This window comes from Eubalaena glacialis, chromosome 18 (genome assembly GCF_028564815.1).
Source record: "Eubalaena glacialis isolate mEubGla1 chromosome 18, mEubGla1.1.hap2.+ XY, whole genome shotgun sequence".
Lineage (NCBI taxonomy): Eukaryota > Metazoa > Chordata > Mammalia > Artiodactyla > Balaenidae > Eubalaena > Eubalaena glacialis.
In genome coordinates, this window is record NC_083733.1 from 20,157,741 (window position 1) to 20,171,981 (window position 14,241).

The 14,241-nt window shown below is 53.7% G+C and overlaps 2 protein-coding genes across 2 annotated transcripts in view; both read right to left on the reverse strand.

Annotated features, from left to right (window-relative positions):
* Window positions 1-4,123: 4,123 nt before the first annotated feature.
* LOC133078462 (spermatogenesis-associated protein 2-like protein) lies at window positions 4,124-6,200 on the reverse strand. Its single transcript, XM_061173510.1, has 2 exons — window positions 5,859-6,200; window positions 4,124-5,245 (listed from the first exon to the last, which is right to left on the reverse strand). Exons 1-2 carry the CDS (start codon window positions 6,198-6,200, stop codon window positions 4,124-4,126), a joined length of 1,464 nt encoding a protein of 487 aa, XP_061029493.1.
* A 7,601-nt stretch (window positions 6,201-13,801) lies between these two features.
* BEAN1 (brain expressed associated with NEDD4 1) overlaps window positions 13,802-14,241 on the reverse strand; it is a 37,212-nt gene continuing 36,772 nt past the window's right edge. The window contains exon 5 of the mRNA XM_061173511.1: window positions 13,802-14,183. Within this exon, the coding sequence (XP_061029494.1) occupies window positions 13,841-14,183 (343 nt within the window). The 3' untranslated portion in view covers window positions 13,802-13,840. The remainder of the gene's footprint in view (window positions 14,184-14,241) is intronic.

The following is a 14,241-nucleotide window of genomic DNA, read 5'->3' on the forward strand; positions in this document are numbered from 1 at the left end:
TACATGATAGAGGTGACATCTCAATGATTATTGGGGGTAAAGATGGATTTTTAAATAAATGGTGCTGAGATGACTGAGTAGCCATTTGGAAAAAGATAAAAATAGATCCATATCTCACATCATAACCAAGAATAAATTCCAAGTGGTTAGGGATCTAAATGTAAAAAATGAAACCATGCAAGTACTAGAAGAATGAATTCTTCTTCTTTAAAACCTTGATGTAGGAAAAACTTTGTAACTATAATTCAAAATCTAGGAACAATAAAAGATTGATAAATCTGACTAAAAAATGTGTATGACAAAACTCATGTGGAAACAAAGTCAAAAGACAGTGGACAAAGTGGGAGAAAATATTCACAATGTATATCACAAAGGGCTAATATTCGTGAAGAATTCTTAAAAATGGACAAAGAACCAAAACTCCAATAGAAAAATGAGAAAAATATCCAAACAGAAAATTTACAAAAAAGATAATAAAAATGGCCCTTAAAAATATGAAAAGTACTCAGATTCACTCAATTAGAGAAATGCAGATGCTATGATCTAAATATTTGTGTCTCCCCCAAATTCATATGTTGAAAACCTAATGTCCAAGGTGATGGCGTGAGGAGGTGGGACCTTTGCAGGGGGGTGATTAGGTCATGAGGGTGGACCCCTCATGAATGGGATTAGTGCTCTGATAAAAGACCTCGCAGAGCTCCCAAGCCCCTTCTACCATGTGAGGACACGGGGAAGTTGGCAGTCTGCGATCTGGAAGAGGGCCTTCACCAGAACCCAGCCATGCTGGCACCAGGATCTTGGACTTCCAGCCTCCAGAACCGTGAGATATAAATTTCTTTTGTTTATAAGCCACCCAGTCTGTGGTATTTTGTTAACAGCAGCACAAACAGACTAAGACAGCAAATAAAAGAACACTGAGATACTTACCAGACTGGCAAACACACAAACATATATATCGAAACACATCCTGTTGTTGAGGCTGTGGGGAAACAGTCACTCTTACACGTTACTGGTGGGCATGCAAATTTCGTATACCCCTTCTGGAGGGAAATAGGGTAACACCTGACACACTACATACGTACTTACATCGCAATCCAGCAACCCCACTCCTAGGACATGAAAAGTGTATATATGTACAAGGTTATTTATGGCAGCATTGTTTGTAATTGCAGAATAATTGAAAACAACCTAAAGACCCATATACAAGAGAGTGGTTAAATAAACTATGGTACATCCACACAATGGAGTCGTATACAGCTGTGAAGAAGAACGAGGAGGATCTCTCTCTCAACGGATGTGATATGATTTCCAGGACACACTGTTAAGGGAAGAAAGCAGTGTCCAAATGAGTATCTATAGTATGCTAGCCTAAGAAAAGTACACAGATGCATAGGAAGTACAGGAAAGGCAACCCAACTAAATAGATTGGTGGGAAAAGGCTGGAAAGAAGGGGAAAATGGGATCAGGGTTGCTGGGATGAGAGGGGAGTACACTCCTGTGAATATATCATTTTGTATAACTCTAACCATAGTAATGTCTCACTTACCCCCCAAATAAATAAATAGTTAAGATGGAGTAGGACATAGGGGGAATGGAAGATGGAATACCAACAGATGAATCACGAGTAACAACCACACTGAAGGTGCTGGGAAGAAAAGAACTTACTGAAGTAACCTTGGAAAACAGTATCTTGATTGGATACGAGAAGAGTAAAGGTAAAAATTATTTTACATAAATGCTGAAAGATAGTTATTAGAAGTGTTTCTCGCAGGGATATGTTTAGCAGTTCTGAAACTATACTAGAATCGACCAATATACTAGAATTGAACAAATAAGTAGTCTGTAGATTATGAGAGCTGGGTTTCTCACCGTTAGAGAATTTGAGTTTGGTGTTTTCTTATGGCTAGAGTGAGGTTAGACATTTTTGGCAAGAATGCCACCATAAAAAAAAAAGATGCTGTGTCTTCCCTCAGTGCATCTTATCAAAGGATGTATGATGTCCATGCGTCTTATTACTGGTGATATTTACCTGCTCATCCCTAGAATAAACTACTAGGATCTCTGGTTCCTTGTATTGGAGAGTGATGTTTAGAGACCAAGATCTAAGTGCCAGGTGTACTCATTGTTACTGGGTGTCTGCTTCTAAGCCCACTCTTGGGACAGAGTTAGGAAACACATGTATGTGTACTAACCCACTGATACACACACATAGCTATATTTCTGTATCTAACTATATATAATTTAAAATCCATGAGTTCATATTGATACCTCTGATTCTAATCCAACACCACAGAGTGAAAGTCATGATGGAACATAGGTTTTAACAGGATCCTCCGGCAGCTGGATGGAGCTGACTGCAGGAGGATGAGGGCAGAGGCTGGGAGACCAGGAAGGGGGCTGGCGTCCTCCCGGGATCTGAGTGACAGGCCTTGGTAGCTCAGTTGAGGGGCTCAGGCCTCTGCAGAAGGAGGAGGGACATGGTCAGATTTGGTCCTTGTTGTGACAGAGAGCTATGGTTGGATGAAGGATGTGAAAGAGAAATCAAAAATGATTCCTACCTTGGGCTCAGCTTTCAAGTAGATGGGGAACACTGCAGGGCAGGAACACGGGGAGAACAAAAGTTCTGTTGTGGTTTGGGACTGAGCATGCTTATTATGTTAACGATCAGAAAATAACGAATAAAAAATGGTCAGGGGCTGCGGGCCAGACCCAGGACTAGGTGCCCTGGTTGCCATGATTCCCAGGTCCGTACCCCCTCCCACTTCATCCCTTCTCTCGAGGTTCCTGACCCTCTGTGCCTCCAGCCCAGCCTGTTCCTGATGTTCTCCTTCCCCAGGATGGAGGCTTATGGCTAGGGTCTGCTCCGACCATCCCTGCCCCCCGGCCCCTGCTTCACTGGCTCCAGACACTGACAGCTTACCAGCCTGAGTGTCGACTGCTGGGTGCTGTGCTGAGTAATTGGCATGGGTGGGTGGGAGGAAGGATGGATGGACGGATGGATGACTGGCCAGTGCCTCTCTCTTCCCAGTGCAGACTGCTTCCCGATTTGTCTCGAAAAGCCTGTGTAGGGCCTGGCCAACTGTCTGATTGGGAGGGAGGCGGGGCCAATCTCCTTAAATCCTTCCCACCTGTGGTCCCCCTTGATTTAGGGACTGAAAATGGTGGGGTCATATGCTCAGCTCTGGGGACAGCAAGGCAGGTGCCAACATTTATTAAGCACCTGCTGTATGCCCAAAAGGGGCCTTTACCACCACCCTCAGAGGCAGGGGCCATCCTCCCCACTTCACAGATGCAAAGCCGAGGGGCAGGCCCTGGGCAGGTGCAACCTGCCACCCCATAGAGAGGGTCTTGGCTTTCTCTTGGGGCCCCTATGAGGACTGCCCGTGTGTGTGTGTGTGTGTGTGTATGTTCCTGGACACACCCACTTGTGTGCATGCATGTGTGCATATGTGGGGGCAGGAGAGGCTGGTGGAGGGGGCGCCCCCACTCCAGGCAGCCCAGATGATGGAGCCCCCAACCCTGGATGCAGAGCAGGCCTCTGGGCTGACCCTGGGCTCCCAACTGTGGCCTTGCTCTCTGTCAACCTGAATTTGGCTGAGAGAAAAAGGAGGCTGACAGAGGACCCTAAACAGATTAAGAGTGTATTACACGTCTGGTTGTCTACACATCTCTCTTTTAATCTGCTCTGTGACAGGTGCCTTAAGGATGCTGAGGGAAACTGCTATTCAGAGATGCAGGATGACTCTCCCAAGGTCACACACTGAGCTGGGATGTGAAGGGGACAGGAAGCCCCCCTGAGGTCGGCACTATGCACACCTCACCTCATTAACTCTTCATAGCCTCCTGTGAGGTAGATCTGACACCACACCCACTTTGAGACGAGGAAACATGGCTCAGAGAGGTGCAGTGAGTGGCCCAAAGTCACACAGTCTATAGGTGGCAGTGCTGGGACCTGAGACCAGCTGGGATTAGCAGGGTTGTCCCTGTGGCTGACAAGCTGTGGGTTTGGCTGCTGTCCCCACTGTGGTCCCAGATCCACCATCTCTCCGTGTGTCACCTTCCTGGCAGAAGAGCAATTGGCTTAGTCAGGTGTCTGCCCCTGTGCCATCCAGGGGTGACAGTCTCAGCTGTCGCTCGTGTAGTATCCTCGTGTGGCACCTGGCACCTCCAGCCCCTCCAGGGGGACGTAATGAGCACTGGGGGGCTCTTGTACATGAGAGGGGGCCTGAGGAGACCTCCAGAACTGAGTGATTCTACCATCTGGGCTGCCACCCTCACCGGCTGGCTCTGGCCTCATGAGAGGCTCTGATTGTCCATTCTCCTCAACCCCTGGGCCAGGGGAGCCCCCAGGGTGGCCTGCTGGAGTTGGGGGTCTGAGGAGGTGGGCGAGGTACTCACAGAGCTCATCCATCTCAGAGGAAGCACTTGGAGGTGCAGCTTCTGTACCAGGGGCGGCCAACTCCAGCTGTGCTTCTGGCTTTGGGTCCAAGGAATTCTCTGACAACTGGGGGCCTGGCACCAGGCAGAGCTGGCCGGGAAAGGTGACCCCTTTGCTCTCAGGAGCTGCGCTGGGGACCAGGGGCTGCTCGCTGCTGCTACCTGCGGGGGCAGTTGCCTCCTCTGGAGGTGGGCTGGGCCCCAGGCCTGGGCTCTGGAGTTGTTTTCCCTTCAGGCTGCTCAGGGGATGGTCCCTGGGGAACAAGGGTGTCTGGCGCAGCACAAGGTCGCTGTAGCAGGTCAGGAACTCCTCACTGTCCGAGCGTGTGCTGGTACGGCGCTGGGGCCCCAAGGAGACCGGGGGGCCAGTGAGGGGGCTGCTGGGGGCTATTGAGATCTCAGGCAGGCTAAAGGCCACTGGCAGAGAGCGCTGACCATCAGGGCTTTCAGCCAGGGCCCTCTCAGTCCTCGCCCCTGCTGAGGGGCCTGGGCTTGACTGGGCCTCCTTCAGGCCCTTGTGGGTCTTCAGCAGCCCTCTCTCTGAGCTTGGCCTGCAGTGGGGCCTGTCCACTTTCTGTCTGCCCGGCCCGAGGAGCTGCCTGCCCGAGGTTCCGAGAACGGCCTCACACATGACTCTCGTCAGGAAGATCTCAAACACCATCTGCTTGGTGTCCTCCTTGCTGATGGCCTGGACCAGTGAAAACTCGGCCTCGGATGTGGCCATGTAGCCCAGCCTGCCCAGAATGGTCTGCAGTGTGTGTTCAGAAAGCACAGGCCGCACCCAGTAGACAAAGTTCCCTGTGTATGTCTGGAACAAACAGGGTTGTTTGTTAGAGTGGGACACGTCTCAGCAGAGTGGCTGAGAGGGGCCAGGCAGGACCAAGGGCTGATGTCCAGGGCACAGAGGCTCCTGAGAAGCAGGTGGGCCAGGGCATGGGGCCAAATGGAAACCTGGCCCACAGTCATGCCACCCCTGTCCCATTTTACAGAAGGGCACACTGAGGCCAGAGGCAGGACTTTTGTCTCAAGTCACACAGCAGGAGAATGACTGAGCCAGCTGGTGTCCTGGCTTCCAGGCCCAACAATCCTGGCCTGGAGCTAGAAGAGATTAAACCTTTCCAGTGGCTTTCCACAGCCAAAATCTTTCCCTTGTTTCTTGTGAGCTCCTTGGTGCTGTCTCTTTAGAGAAGCAGTACAGCCCAGTTGTTAGGAGCTGCACTGCCTGAGTTTGAGTCCTGTCTGGGCTGCTTATTAGCTGGTGACCACAGATAAGTTGCATTAACCTCTTTAGCCCTCAGTTTCTACATCTGTAAAATGGGACCAAAGTCAGTGGGTATGACAGACGACACACTGTTCCCCCCAGAGGCATAGCCCTGGTCCCTCCCTGAGAACCCCTCTCTCCGGGGCATGGCGGTGCCTACCTTCAGGGACCTGATTTCCTTCCTCCAGGGAAACAGGAGTAGGTTGACGGAGATCAGCTCTAGGAACTCCAGTGCCCGCCCCAGTTTGTGGCAGATGTGCTGGGCAGAGCTGGGAGCCCCCTGGGAGTGAGTGGTCCCCAGATCAGGGGCCACATCCTCAGGCAGATAGAGCTGAGGAGGGACCCCTGTGACCAGCAGCCGCTGGGCCCTGCAGGTGAGAGCTGCTTGCCTGCAGACCCCGAGCCGGCCCTCCCCTGCTCTGTCCAGGTAGTAGCTGATGAGGTCATCCAGGAGGGTCTCAAGAGCATCCTCGTCTGGGCCTGGGGGTCGGGGCCAGCTCATGGCGGCTCCGAGGGACTGGATGTGAACGAGAGTCCTGTGGGTCTCCCAGGCCAGGCCCAGGCTGGCCTGCCTCTGTCCCGCCCCACAGCTCAATCAGGAAGCCGAGGAGGAAGTTGTGTTAGCAAAAGAGAAAGCTGTGCACGGTGTGGCCTGCCACAGCTTGTCACTCTGGGGCTGTGTTCATCTCCTCCCAGTGGAGCAGAGCCAAGGTCAGTCTGGGTTCTCGCCTTGCCCCAAGAGCAAGTGGGAAAGCACAGCAGCATCCTTCCACACCCCCTCTGCATCCTTCCACACCCCCTCTGCAGCGGTCGCTGCCCATGCCGCCCGGCACCCTCAGCCCACTCTGATGTCACCTGCGCAGGCTCCTGACGCCTCCTGCTTGAGAGTCTTCTTTGGCTGGTGTGCGGGCTGCAAGTGCCAAGGAGTTAACACCCAGGGGCAACGCTCAGCCAACCAAGGAGGGTCAGTGGATAGAAACCCCAGCTTCCTGCCCTTGGTGGGACAGTTCTGAGGTGTGTTCTACTCTGTCTTTCAGAGGGTCCCCAGTGGATCACCCCGGTTGCCCACAGCAATAACCTGCTTATTGATGCATCTGTGTTGACTCTTCTCCCTCCCTGTCTTAATTCCTGACTCCTTCACTGTGCTTCCTGGGATCACCTCCCACATGAACTATTTATACCCAGATCTTGAGTCAGGGACAGCTTTTGGAGGAATTGAGATGGATACAATCACCTATGCACTTCTCCGATCAAGCCTTCCCTCCCTCCACTGCCCCCTCCCTCCCTCTCTCCCTCCCTTTCTCCCTTCCTTCCTTTCACCCACTACTTAATTCAGCGATGATTCACGCATTCATTCAGCCACTCAGTGACTCACTCGTTCCATGTGGGTCAGCATTTCTCAAAGTGTGCTCCACCGAGGAGCACTTGTTTGGGGCTTTAATCAATCTTATGTGAGTGAAGATTTCCTGTGGCCAAATGCATTTGGGAACCACTGGATTAAGTAAGGTCTCTAGGCTTCTTGGCTTTAGGACCTCTCATGTGGGCGCTCACTGGGGGTGTGAGCTTCTAGGAGGGGGCAACCTGTGCTCTGTTTCCCAACTTCTTGGACCCTGGGTCCTTTCAGTGTTCTCATATGGTGATTGGGGCAGTGTCGTCCTTGAGCAGGTGGCCTGGCCCATTCCACGCCAGCCCGGGGACTTCAGAGGCAAATGAGACAAAGCACCTGCCCTCGGTGGCTCACAGTCTGGAGAGCCCAGTTGAGGGGGTGGTGGATGTGCAGGAGTTGGCTGTGACCTTGTAGTAACACAGCCCAGGAAGACTTGGTTCTTGACCATCCTTTGCTTTCTGTGAGACTCTGCTGGCCTCCTGCCCCTCCAATCATCAGGAAGGGCATCTGCCTGGTGCTTGGCCTTGGAGCGGCCTCAGACCTGGGCTCACCACACCTGGGGTCTCTTTGCTCCCTGCCCCCAACTCCCCTGCCCCCGGGGTCTGTTTGCTCCCTGCCCCCAACTCCCCTGCCTCCTGCAACCTTTTCTGAGCTCTGTGGCCAGGGCGGTTCCTACCCCTCTGGTTGGGAACTTACTTCCTCATGGGAGTGCTACTTGGAAATGGGTCTCCCAGTGAGTGGCAACTCTCCCTCTGGAGGCTGGTCTGGGTTAGTCATTTTTTAGGTCCAATGGTGGGGATGCTACTCTTTCACACACATTATTCATCTGATCCTGAACCTCAGCAAGTTTAGGTAACTAGTCCAGGTCACATCTGACCACCCTTCTGGGTAGGAGACATAGGTCAGGGTTGTGCAGGGCAAGGTGGGTGGGAGCATGCTGGTGGACGTTTGGCATCCTGACAGCCTGGGGCCAAAGAGAGCCAGAGAGGCCCTTGTCCATCACTAGGCCAAATCCCCTTTCCTCCCATTTTATGAATGAGGAGACTGAGGCAGGGAGGGTAAGAGCTGGGATTAAAACCCAAGTATATTAGTTTCTTATTGCTGCTGTAACAAATTACTGCAAATGTAATGGCTTAAAACAACACAAATTTATTATCTTACAATTCTAGAGGTGAGAAGTCCAAAATCAGTCTCATTGGGCTGGTTCCTTTTGGAGGTTCTAGGGGAGAATCTGTTTCCTCGCTTTTTCCAGTTTCTGGAGGCTACCTGCATTCCCTGGCTGTGGCCCCTTCCTCCATCTTCAAAGCCAGCAGTATAGCATCTTGAAATCTCTCAGTTCTCTCTTCATTCTGCTTCAGTTTATCACATCTTCTCTGACTATGAGCCTGTGGCTTCCCTCTCATAAGGACCCTTGTGATTACACTGGGCCCACCTGGACAATCCAGGATAATTGACTCATCTCAAGGTCCTTAATCACACCTGCAACGTCCCTTTGCCATGGAAGGTAACATATTCACTGGTTCTGGGGATTAGGACCTGGACATCTTAGGGGGGCCATTATTCAGCATACTACACCAAGTCTATCTGATACCCAAGGCCATGCTTTTTCCATAATACCAAAGATTTGTAAGATCACCGAATAGAAGTGGCAGGTTTGGGGATGGGTCCCAGGCCACTGAATTATCTTGAAGGGCTGGTCACCAGACCATGGAATCAGGTCGGAGGGAGGTTTGAAACAAAAGGGTTTTAATTTTCTCTGTCTCTGTCTCTCTCCTTGGCCTCATTTGCTCTCTGAGGAGGGACCTGGAGATGTTAAACCAAAGTTTAACAAACTGGTACACACAATCTAACCCCCCCTCCCATGTGATTCTCCTGTTGCTTTTGGTTACCTATTGATTTAACCACTTCACTCATTATGGACATCTTAGTCCTCAGCCCTTGGGAGCCCCGTCATGTCTGTGAACTGCCTTCCACCCCAGTCTCTCCAGGGTGGTCCAAGATCATGGGGGGAGAACACTGGCAGGTTGCCTGGATCCATTCCCCTCCCTGCCCTCTCGGAGGTGGGTCAGCCCTGCTTCTCCAATGCCAGCTTCCTCCCCCCATTGGACCACTGCTTCTCTTGAACTGTCGGATTTAGTGTTAATCGCATTATTCACACTTTCTGGGCCCTCAGGGGAGTGACTGGCTTAGTGAGAACCTGCTTTCTCTGCCTGCCAAGGTGACTTGCTTTGGGGACAATGCAGGGGGCAGGGGGAGGAGAGGGGATGCTGGAGATTTGTGGGGGGGTGCTTTGACTTAGGATAGGGTGATAGGGGATGGGGTCCTGAGGCCCAGAGAAGGAAAGGGCCTGGCTCAAGGTCACAGGAGTCAAGCTGGTGGGGATGCGTAGTTGTGGTCTGGCTGAGGCTGTGACCACAGGGCCTGAGGCCCTGCAGACCTGGGATTCCTTGGAGAGATGCTGAGCAGGCACAGCTGGGCTGCAACCCTGGGGGCAAAGGCATGCCCAGCCCCGTCCCTGCTCAGAAGCACCCGGCCTGCCCCAGGCAGTTGGTCCTGATTTGAGAGAGTTCACCTGGGCTTGGGGAGGGGCCCTGTGAGGTCGAGCAGAGCAGAGCCCGGGGCAGAGGATTTGCTCTCTCAGATGATAACGCTGCCTGTGCTTCCACTGCTCGTGCCCCCAGCCTAGTCAGTCTCTGGGGGACACCGATGATGACACCTGAGTGTGAGTATGGGTGGCCTTGGGGTGTGCATGTGGGACCCCTGAGTGTGTGAGCTCTGAGTGTGAGGGGCACAGTGTGTGTGCAGTGAAGCCATCTGAGCCAATGCATACAGACCACAGGTGGTGTGAGCTGAGTGATGCTGCATACGGGCGTGTGCCCGAGGGTCTCTCTAGGAAGTTGGTGTGAGAGACCCCTGTGTGTATACGTGGGTGGGCTTGGCTGGTGCAAGCCAGTGGGTGTTCTGAGGGGCGGCTCTGGACGGCCGTGCTTGGTGTCAACCCTCGTTCCTCCCTCCCTCGGGTGAGTCTGCTGCTCACACGTGGCAGGTGCTGTGGGTGCCCTGTCTGGAGGCCGTGGAATGCGCCGTGCCCGTGCTTACTCGTCCAGCGGCATCTTGTGCTGACCATGGCGGTGGCCTCATCAGCCAGCAGCTGCAGCTCCCCTGTCTGAAGACTCTCTTTGGCCAGAGGTGCCTGCTCAGCGCACAAGGGCAGGGATTAACATTCACGGAAGAGCAGCCTCGGACAATGACCCCTGAGAGTCTGAGAGCAGCGTGTGAGTAATCCATCTCCCTCCCCGTCAGCTGACTAACTTTAAGGCGAGCTCCACGCAGTCTCTCGGAGTTGCCAAGGGGATGGAGCTCAGTTGCCCACAGTGGTGACCAGCATGACGACACCCTGCATGGGCTTCCTTCCTTTCCTGGTTTCACTGCCCACTCTGTGGTGGTACTCCCGGGGTCGCCTTCCTCATCAGCCCCTTGCGTCCACATCCTGTCCCAGGGCCTGGTCCTGCCCCTCCTCCCGTTCCCACCATCCTGGGAATTTGACTTCACTTCCCATCTCCTTGGGGCCCAGGGTGCTCTCCTTGGCCCGACCCCTCAGGCCCCTGGCAGAGGGAGGCAGCCAGGCTCCTTGTAGGAGTGTGCACAAGGACCTTGGATGTGGCACCGTATGTGGACACAAGGCACGTTGTGGATGGAGGAGGTGGAAAACACCGAGCTCGATAGTGCCCTGTGCCAGGGGGATCCTGAGTGTATTTGCTGTTGGAACTGGGTGTCGGCGTGACATGGTTCCGGTTGGGGTCACCATGGGCACCACGTGGGCTGGTCACTGTCGCCATGAAGGCTGCTACATTCATTCCCAGGAGCAGGGATCTCAGCACAGAGGTGGCACCTGAGCCGTACACAGTGGTGTTTAGAAGGACAGGGGAGTGATTATTTTGTACACAGCAAGGGGCACTTAGGTATCTGGCTGTGGCCAGAGAGATGTGGAGGCAGGAGTGATTCCTGAAAATGGGGTACTTGAACGATTTAAACCTTATGGAACATCCCAAGGGTAGAGGACAAGCCCAGAACCAAAACAAGTTCTGTCTACAACAATGAGTGTCCGCAGGCAGTGGGTTAGAAAGTGGGAGAAGGGAGTTTCAGGGGCTGACTCATTTGCTTTGAACAGTGGCGGGAGGCAGCCAGCAGGTGGCAGTGTGGGCTTGCAGCGGGGCTGGCGGGCACAAGCCTGTTGGGACCTGGGACAGGGCTGTACCTTCAGGATCGCACCCCACTTTTAGGGCACTTGGGGGTTTAGGACTATGCTAGTGGACTCTGCCTGAGTTCGAGTGGGAGGGAATAGTGACAGAGGAAGGGAACCAGCCTCTGTCGGCCAAGGAATCAACGACCAAAGCCAAGGTCTTATGGAAAGCAGAGACAGGAAGAGAATTTTTGCAGAGGGGGAGAAAACAACTCATTTCAGTCTAATTACCCGCCCCCCCTTCCTGGTAGTCAAAGCCATCAGGGTGTGGAGAGCCAACTGCTGTCAAAGTGCAGTCCCTGGTGTTCCGGGAGTCTTGAAGTTTATGGCTTGAAGTTTATGGCCTGTCTTGGTGGCAGTTACACTGGCCAAGTCTTGGAGAAATGATGCCATGTTTTAGAGAGGTTAAAAAAAATTAACTCGTGTAAGTCACTAGCTACGCAAATATCCGTGTCACTAGGAGAATGACAAGGCTTCAATGGCTGCTAATTTTGAGAGAAGTAACATATTATCCATTTGCTGCTATTTACCATTTCCCTTCCTTACAAGTTTCAGATGGTGCCAGCCCCACCATGGGCTCCTTGATCATATTACTTCTTGCAACGTTTGTTATTGATATATTTATTTTGAACACAGAAAAGATACATTGTTGCTTATTTAGCGCTTAATCCAGGAACAAGAAAAGCTGTTCAGCTCCATCCCTCAAACACTGATGAGCATGTGGGGATTTTTATCTTTTCCGTGCCCACCCCCCTCCCCCCAGCACTCTCTAGGGTTGCAGAAGCAGGATGCGTTTCTTAAAAGAGTCTCATCCCTGGAGTGCATTTTAAAGGCTATACAGTACAACAGACAGATATTTTTTGCCTAGAAAACAGTACACCACAAAGGTGCACAGAACTGCTTGTAAACAAGGTCCCTCCCCCGGGCGGAGTCAGGGGCTCCAGGATGCTACAGAACCTCTGGGTGGATTCCTTTCAGTTCTGCACCAGAAGAAATTCTATTTCTACAGAAAATAAAATTCACGATTGCTTTCCTTGCCGCCTCTCTTCTTCAGAAAGGGATTACTAAATTGTCTTAGCCCTTTGTTGGAGGAATTGAAATGCGGGGGAGGGGATAGTTGGAGGTGCTCTTGTTTAAGGAGGGGGTGAGGAGGGAGGCAGGGTGGATTTGAGAACTCTCTGCCGTTGGTGATGCCGGCGGGGACACTCTTCACAGATGCTGGGCTGCCGCCCTCTGGCAGGCTGGGTCTTCAGGAATTAGCTCTGTTACCTGCATGGTCTCTGATGGAAATTGCTGGGATTCAGGGGCCAATATCTGAGTCTCTACAACCAGGCCCACGTATCCCCTTCCGTGGTACCCCCGGCAGCAAGGCCGAGATGTAGCCACTGGTGCTTTTGCAGTGGCATAGTGGGGCCCACATCCCCTTCATTTCGTCTCCTCAAACGCCATGGAGGGCAGGACCAGAATGCGTTGGCTCACAATTCCCCACTATGCACCACCGCCCAGGAGCACAGCACTGCTTCTGGGGTCTGACTCCAGCCCACTCAAGCTTAGGCCGTAATGGTCGGCTGGGCATGTACTTAGTGAGGGGCTTCTCCTCTCCTCAGAACCGTACCCGGCAGCCCTCCATCTTCTTTGAAGACCCTCAGTCCTGGGCAGTGGTTGGACTGACGTGGGCACAGCTGTGACCCACTACCACCACCGCATGCCCACCAAGGGCCCTGCCCATCACCCGTGGCTTGGGGTGGGGGCTTCGGAGATGATTCCGCTAGCACCACCAGACTGAGGGCACTGGGCGAGGGATGGGCAAGGCGGGCTGCAAGGGTCTCCAGGTTGTGCCTGAGCCCCCAGACCCAGGTCCCTTACCCTATAAGTGGCAGGGTGTTGACGTTGTGGCTCTTCTGCCCTGGGGTTGGGAAATGGGGACAGTGCGGAGCTGAGCCTCACTGAGGCCTGTCCTGCCAGCCGGGAGGACCAGCTGCTCTGGGGTGGGGTCGGGGCAGGCAGCTGACCTGGGACGGTTGAGCAGTTTTTGGAGGCAGAATCCGCGTTTGGGCACAGCCTGCCTGGTGCGGGCAGGGCAGACAGGCCCGTGGAGAGGACGGGATGAGCCCTGGTCCCTTCTCCGCCTCTCTTCTCCCAGCGTTGGCTACAGAGGCATCACTGACAGGCTGGGGAGGAGACTGGGAGGTCGGGAGAGCTTCCTTTATAATGAAACCTTCGCAGATGGGATTGTGTGTGTGTGTGTGTGGGGCCTATGTGTGTGCACGTCTGCACACGTGTGGGGCGTGTCTGGATGTGTGTGCGCACATGGGTGCATCAGTGTGTGCGCGTGTCCAAGTTGTGTGTACATGTGTGCATGTGGGGGTGCCATGTGTGCACATCTGTGTGCGCGCGTGTGCGTGTGTGTATGCACGTGTGTGTGCGCGTGTGTGTGTGCGTGCGCGCCCCTGCGTGCCTGAAAGGTGTGGCTCAGCCCTGAGGGGCTGACAGGACCCGGCCACTGGGTCCCTCATATAATCCTCTCTGGGCCTGAGGCTGGGGCCCGGGTTGGGGTGGGTGAGTCCTGGGAGCTCCTCGGCCCTGGTTCTGGTCCCGGCAGTGGCAGCAGGCCCGATGAGGGGGGGCTGGCCCCACACACGGCCTCATAAGGCGGCAGGGTGTCCACGGAAATGGTGCGGAGGCCACTCTGGCGCTGCGGTCTCTGTGCCTGCTGGTGTTGGCCAGGGCTGCGGCCACTGCCTGCATCCAGGGCGCGGTCCAGCGCGGGGCAGGAGTCGGTCAGCGAGTAGGGGGGCGGGGCGTCTGTGGGGACGTACAGCTGAGTGGCCCCTGGCCCCACACACTCCTCGTAACTGCAAGAGAAGAGGCTCCCTCAGGGCCCTGTGCAAGCCGGCTTCAGTGGTGGGTGGC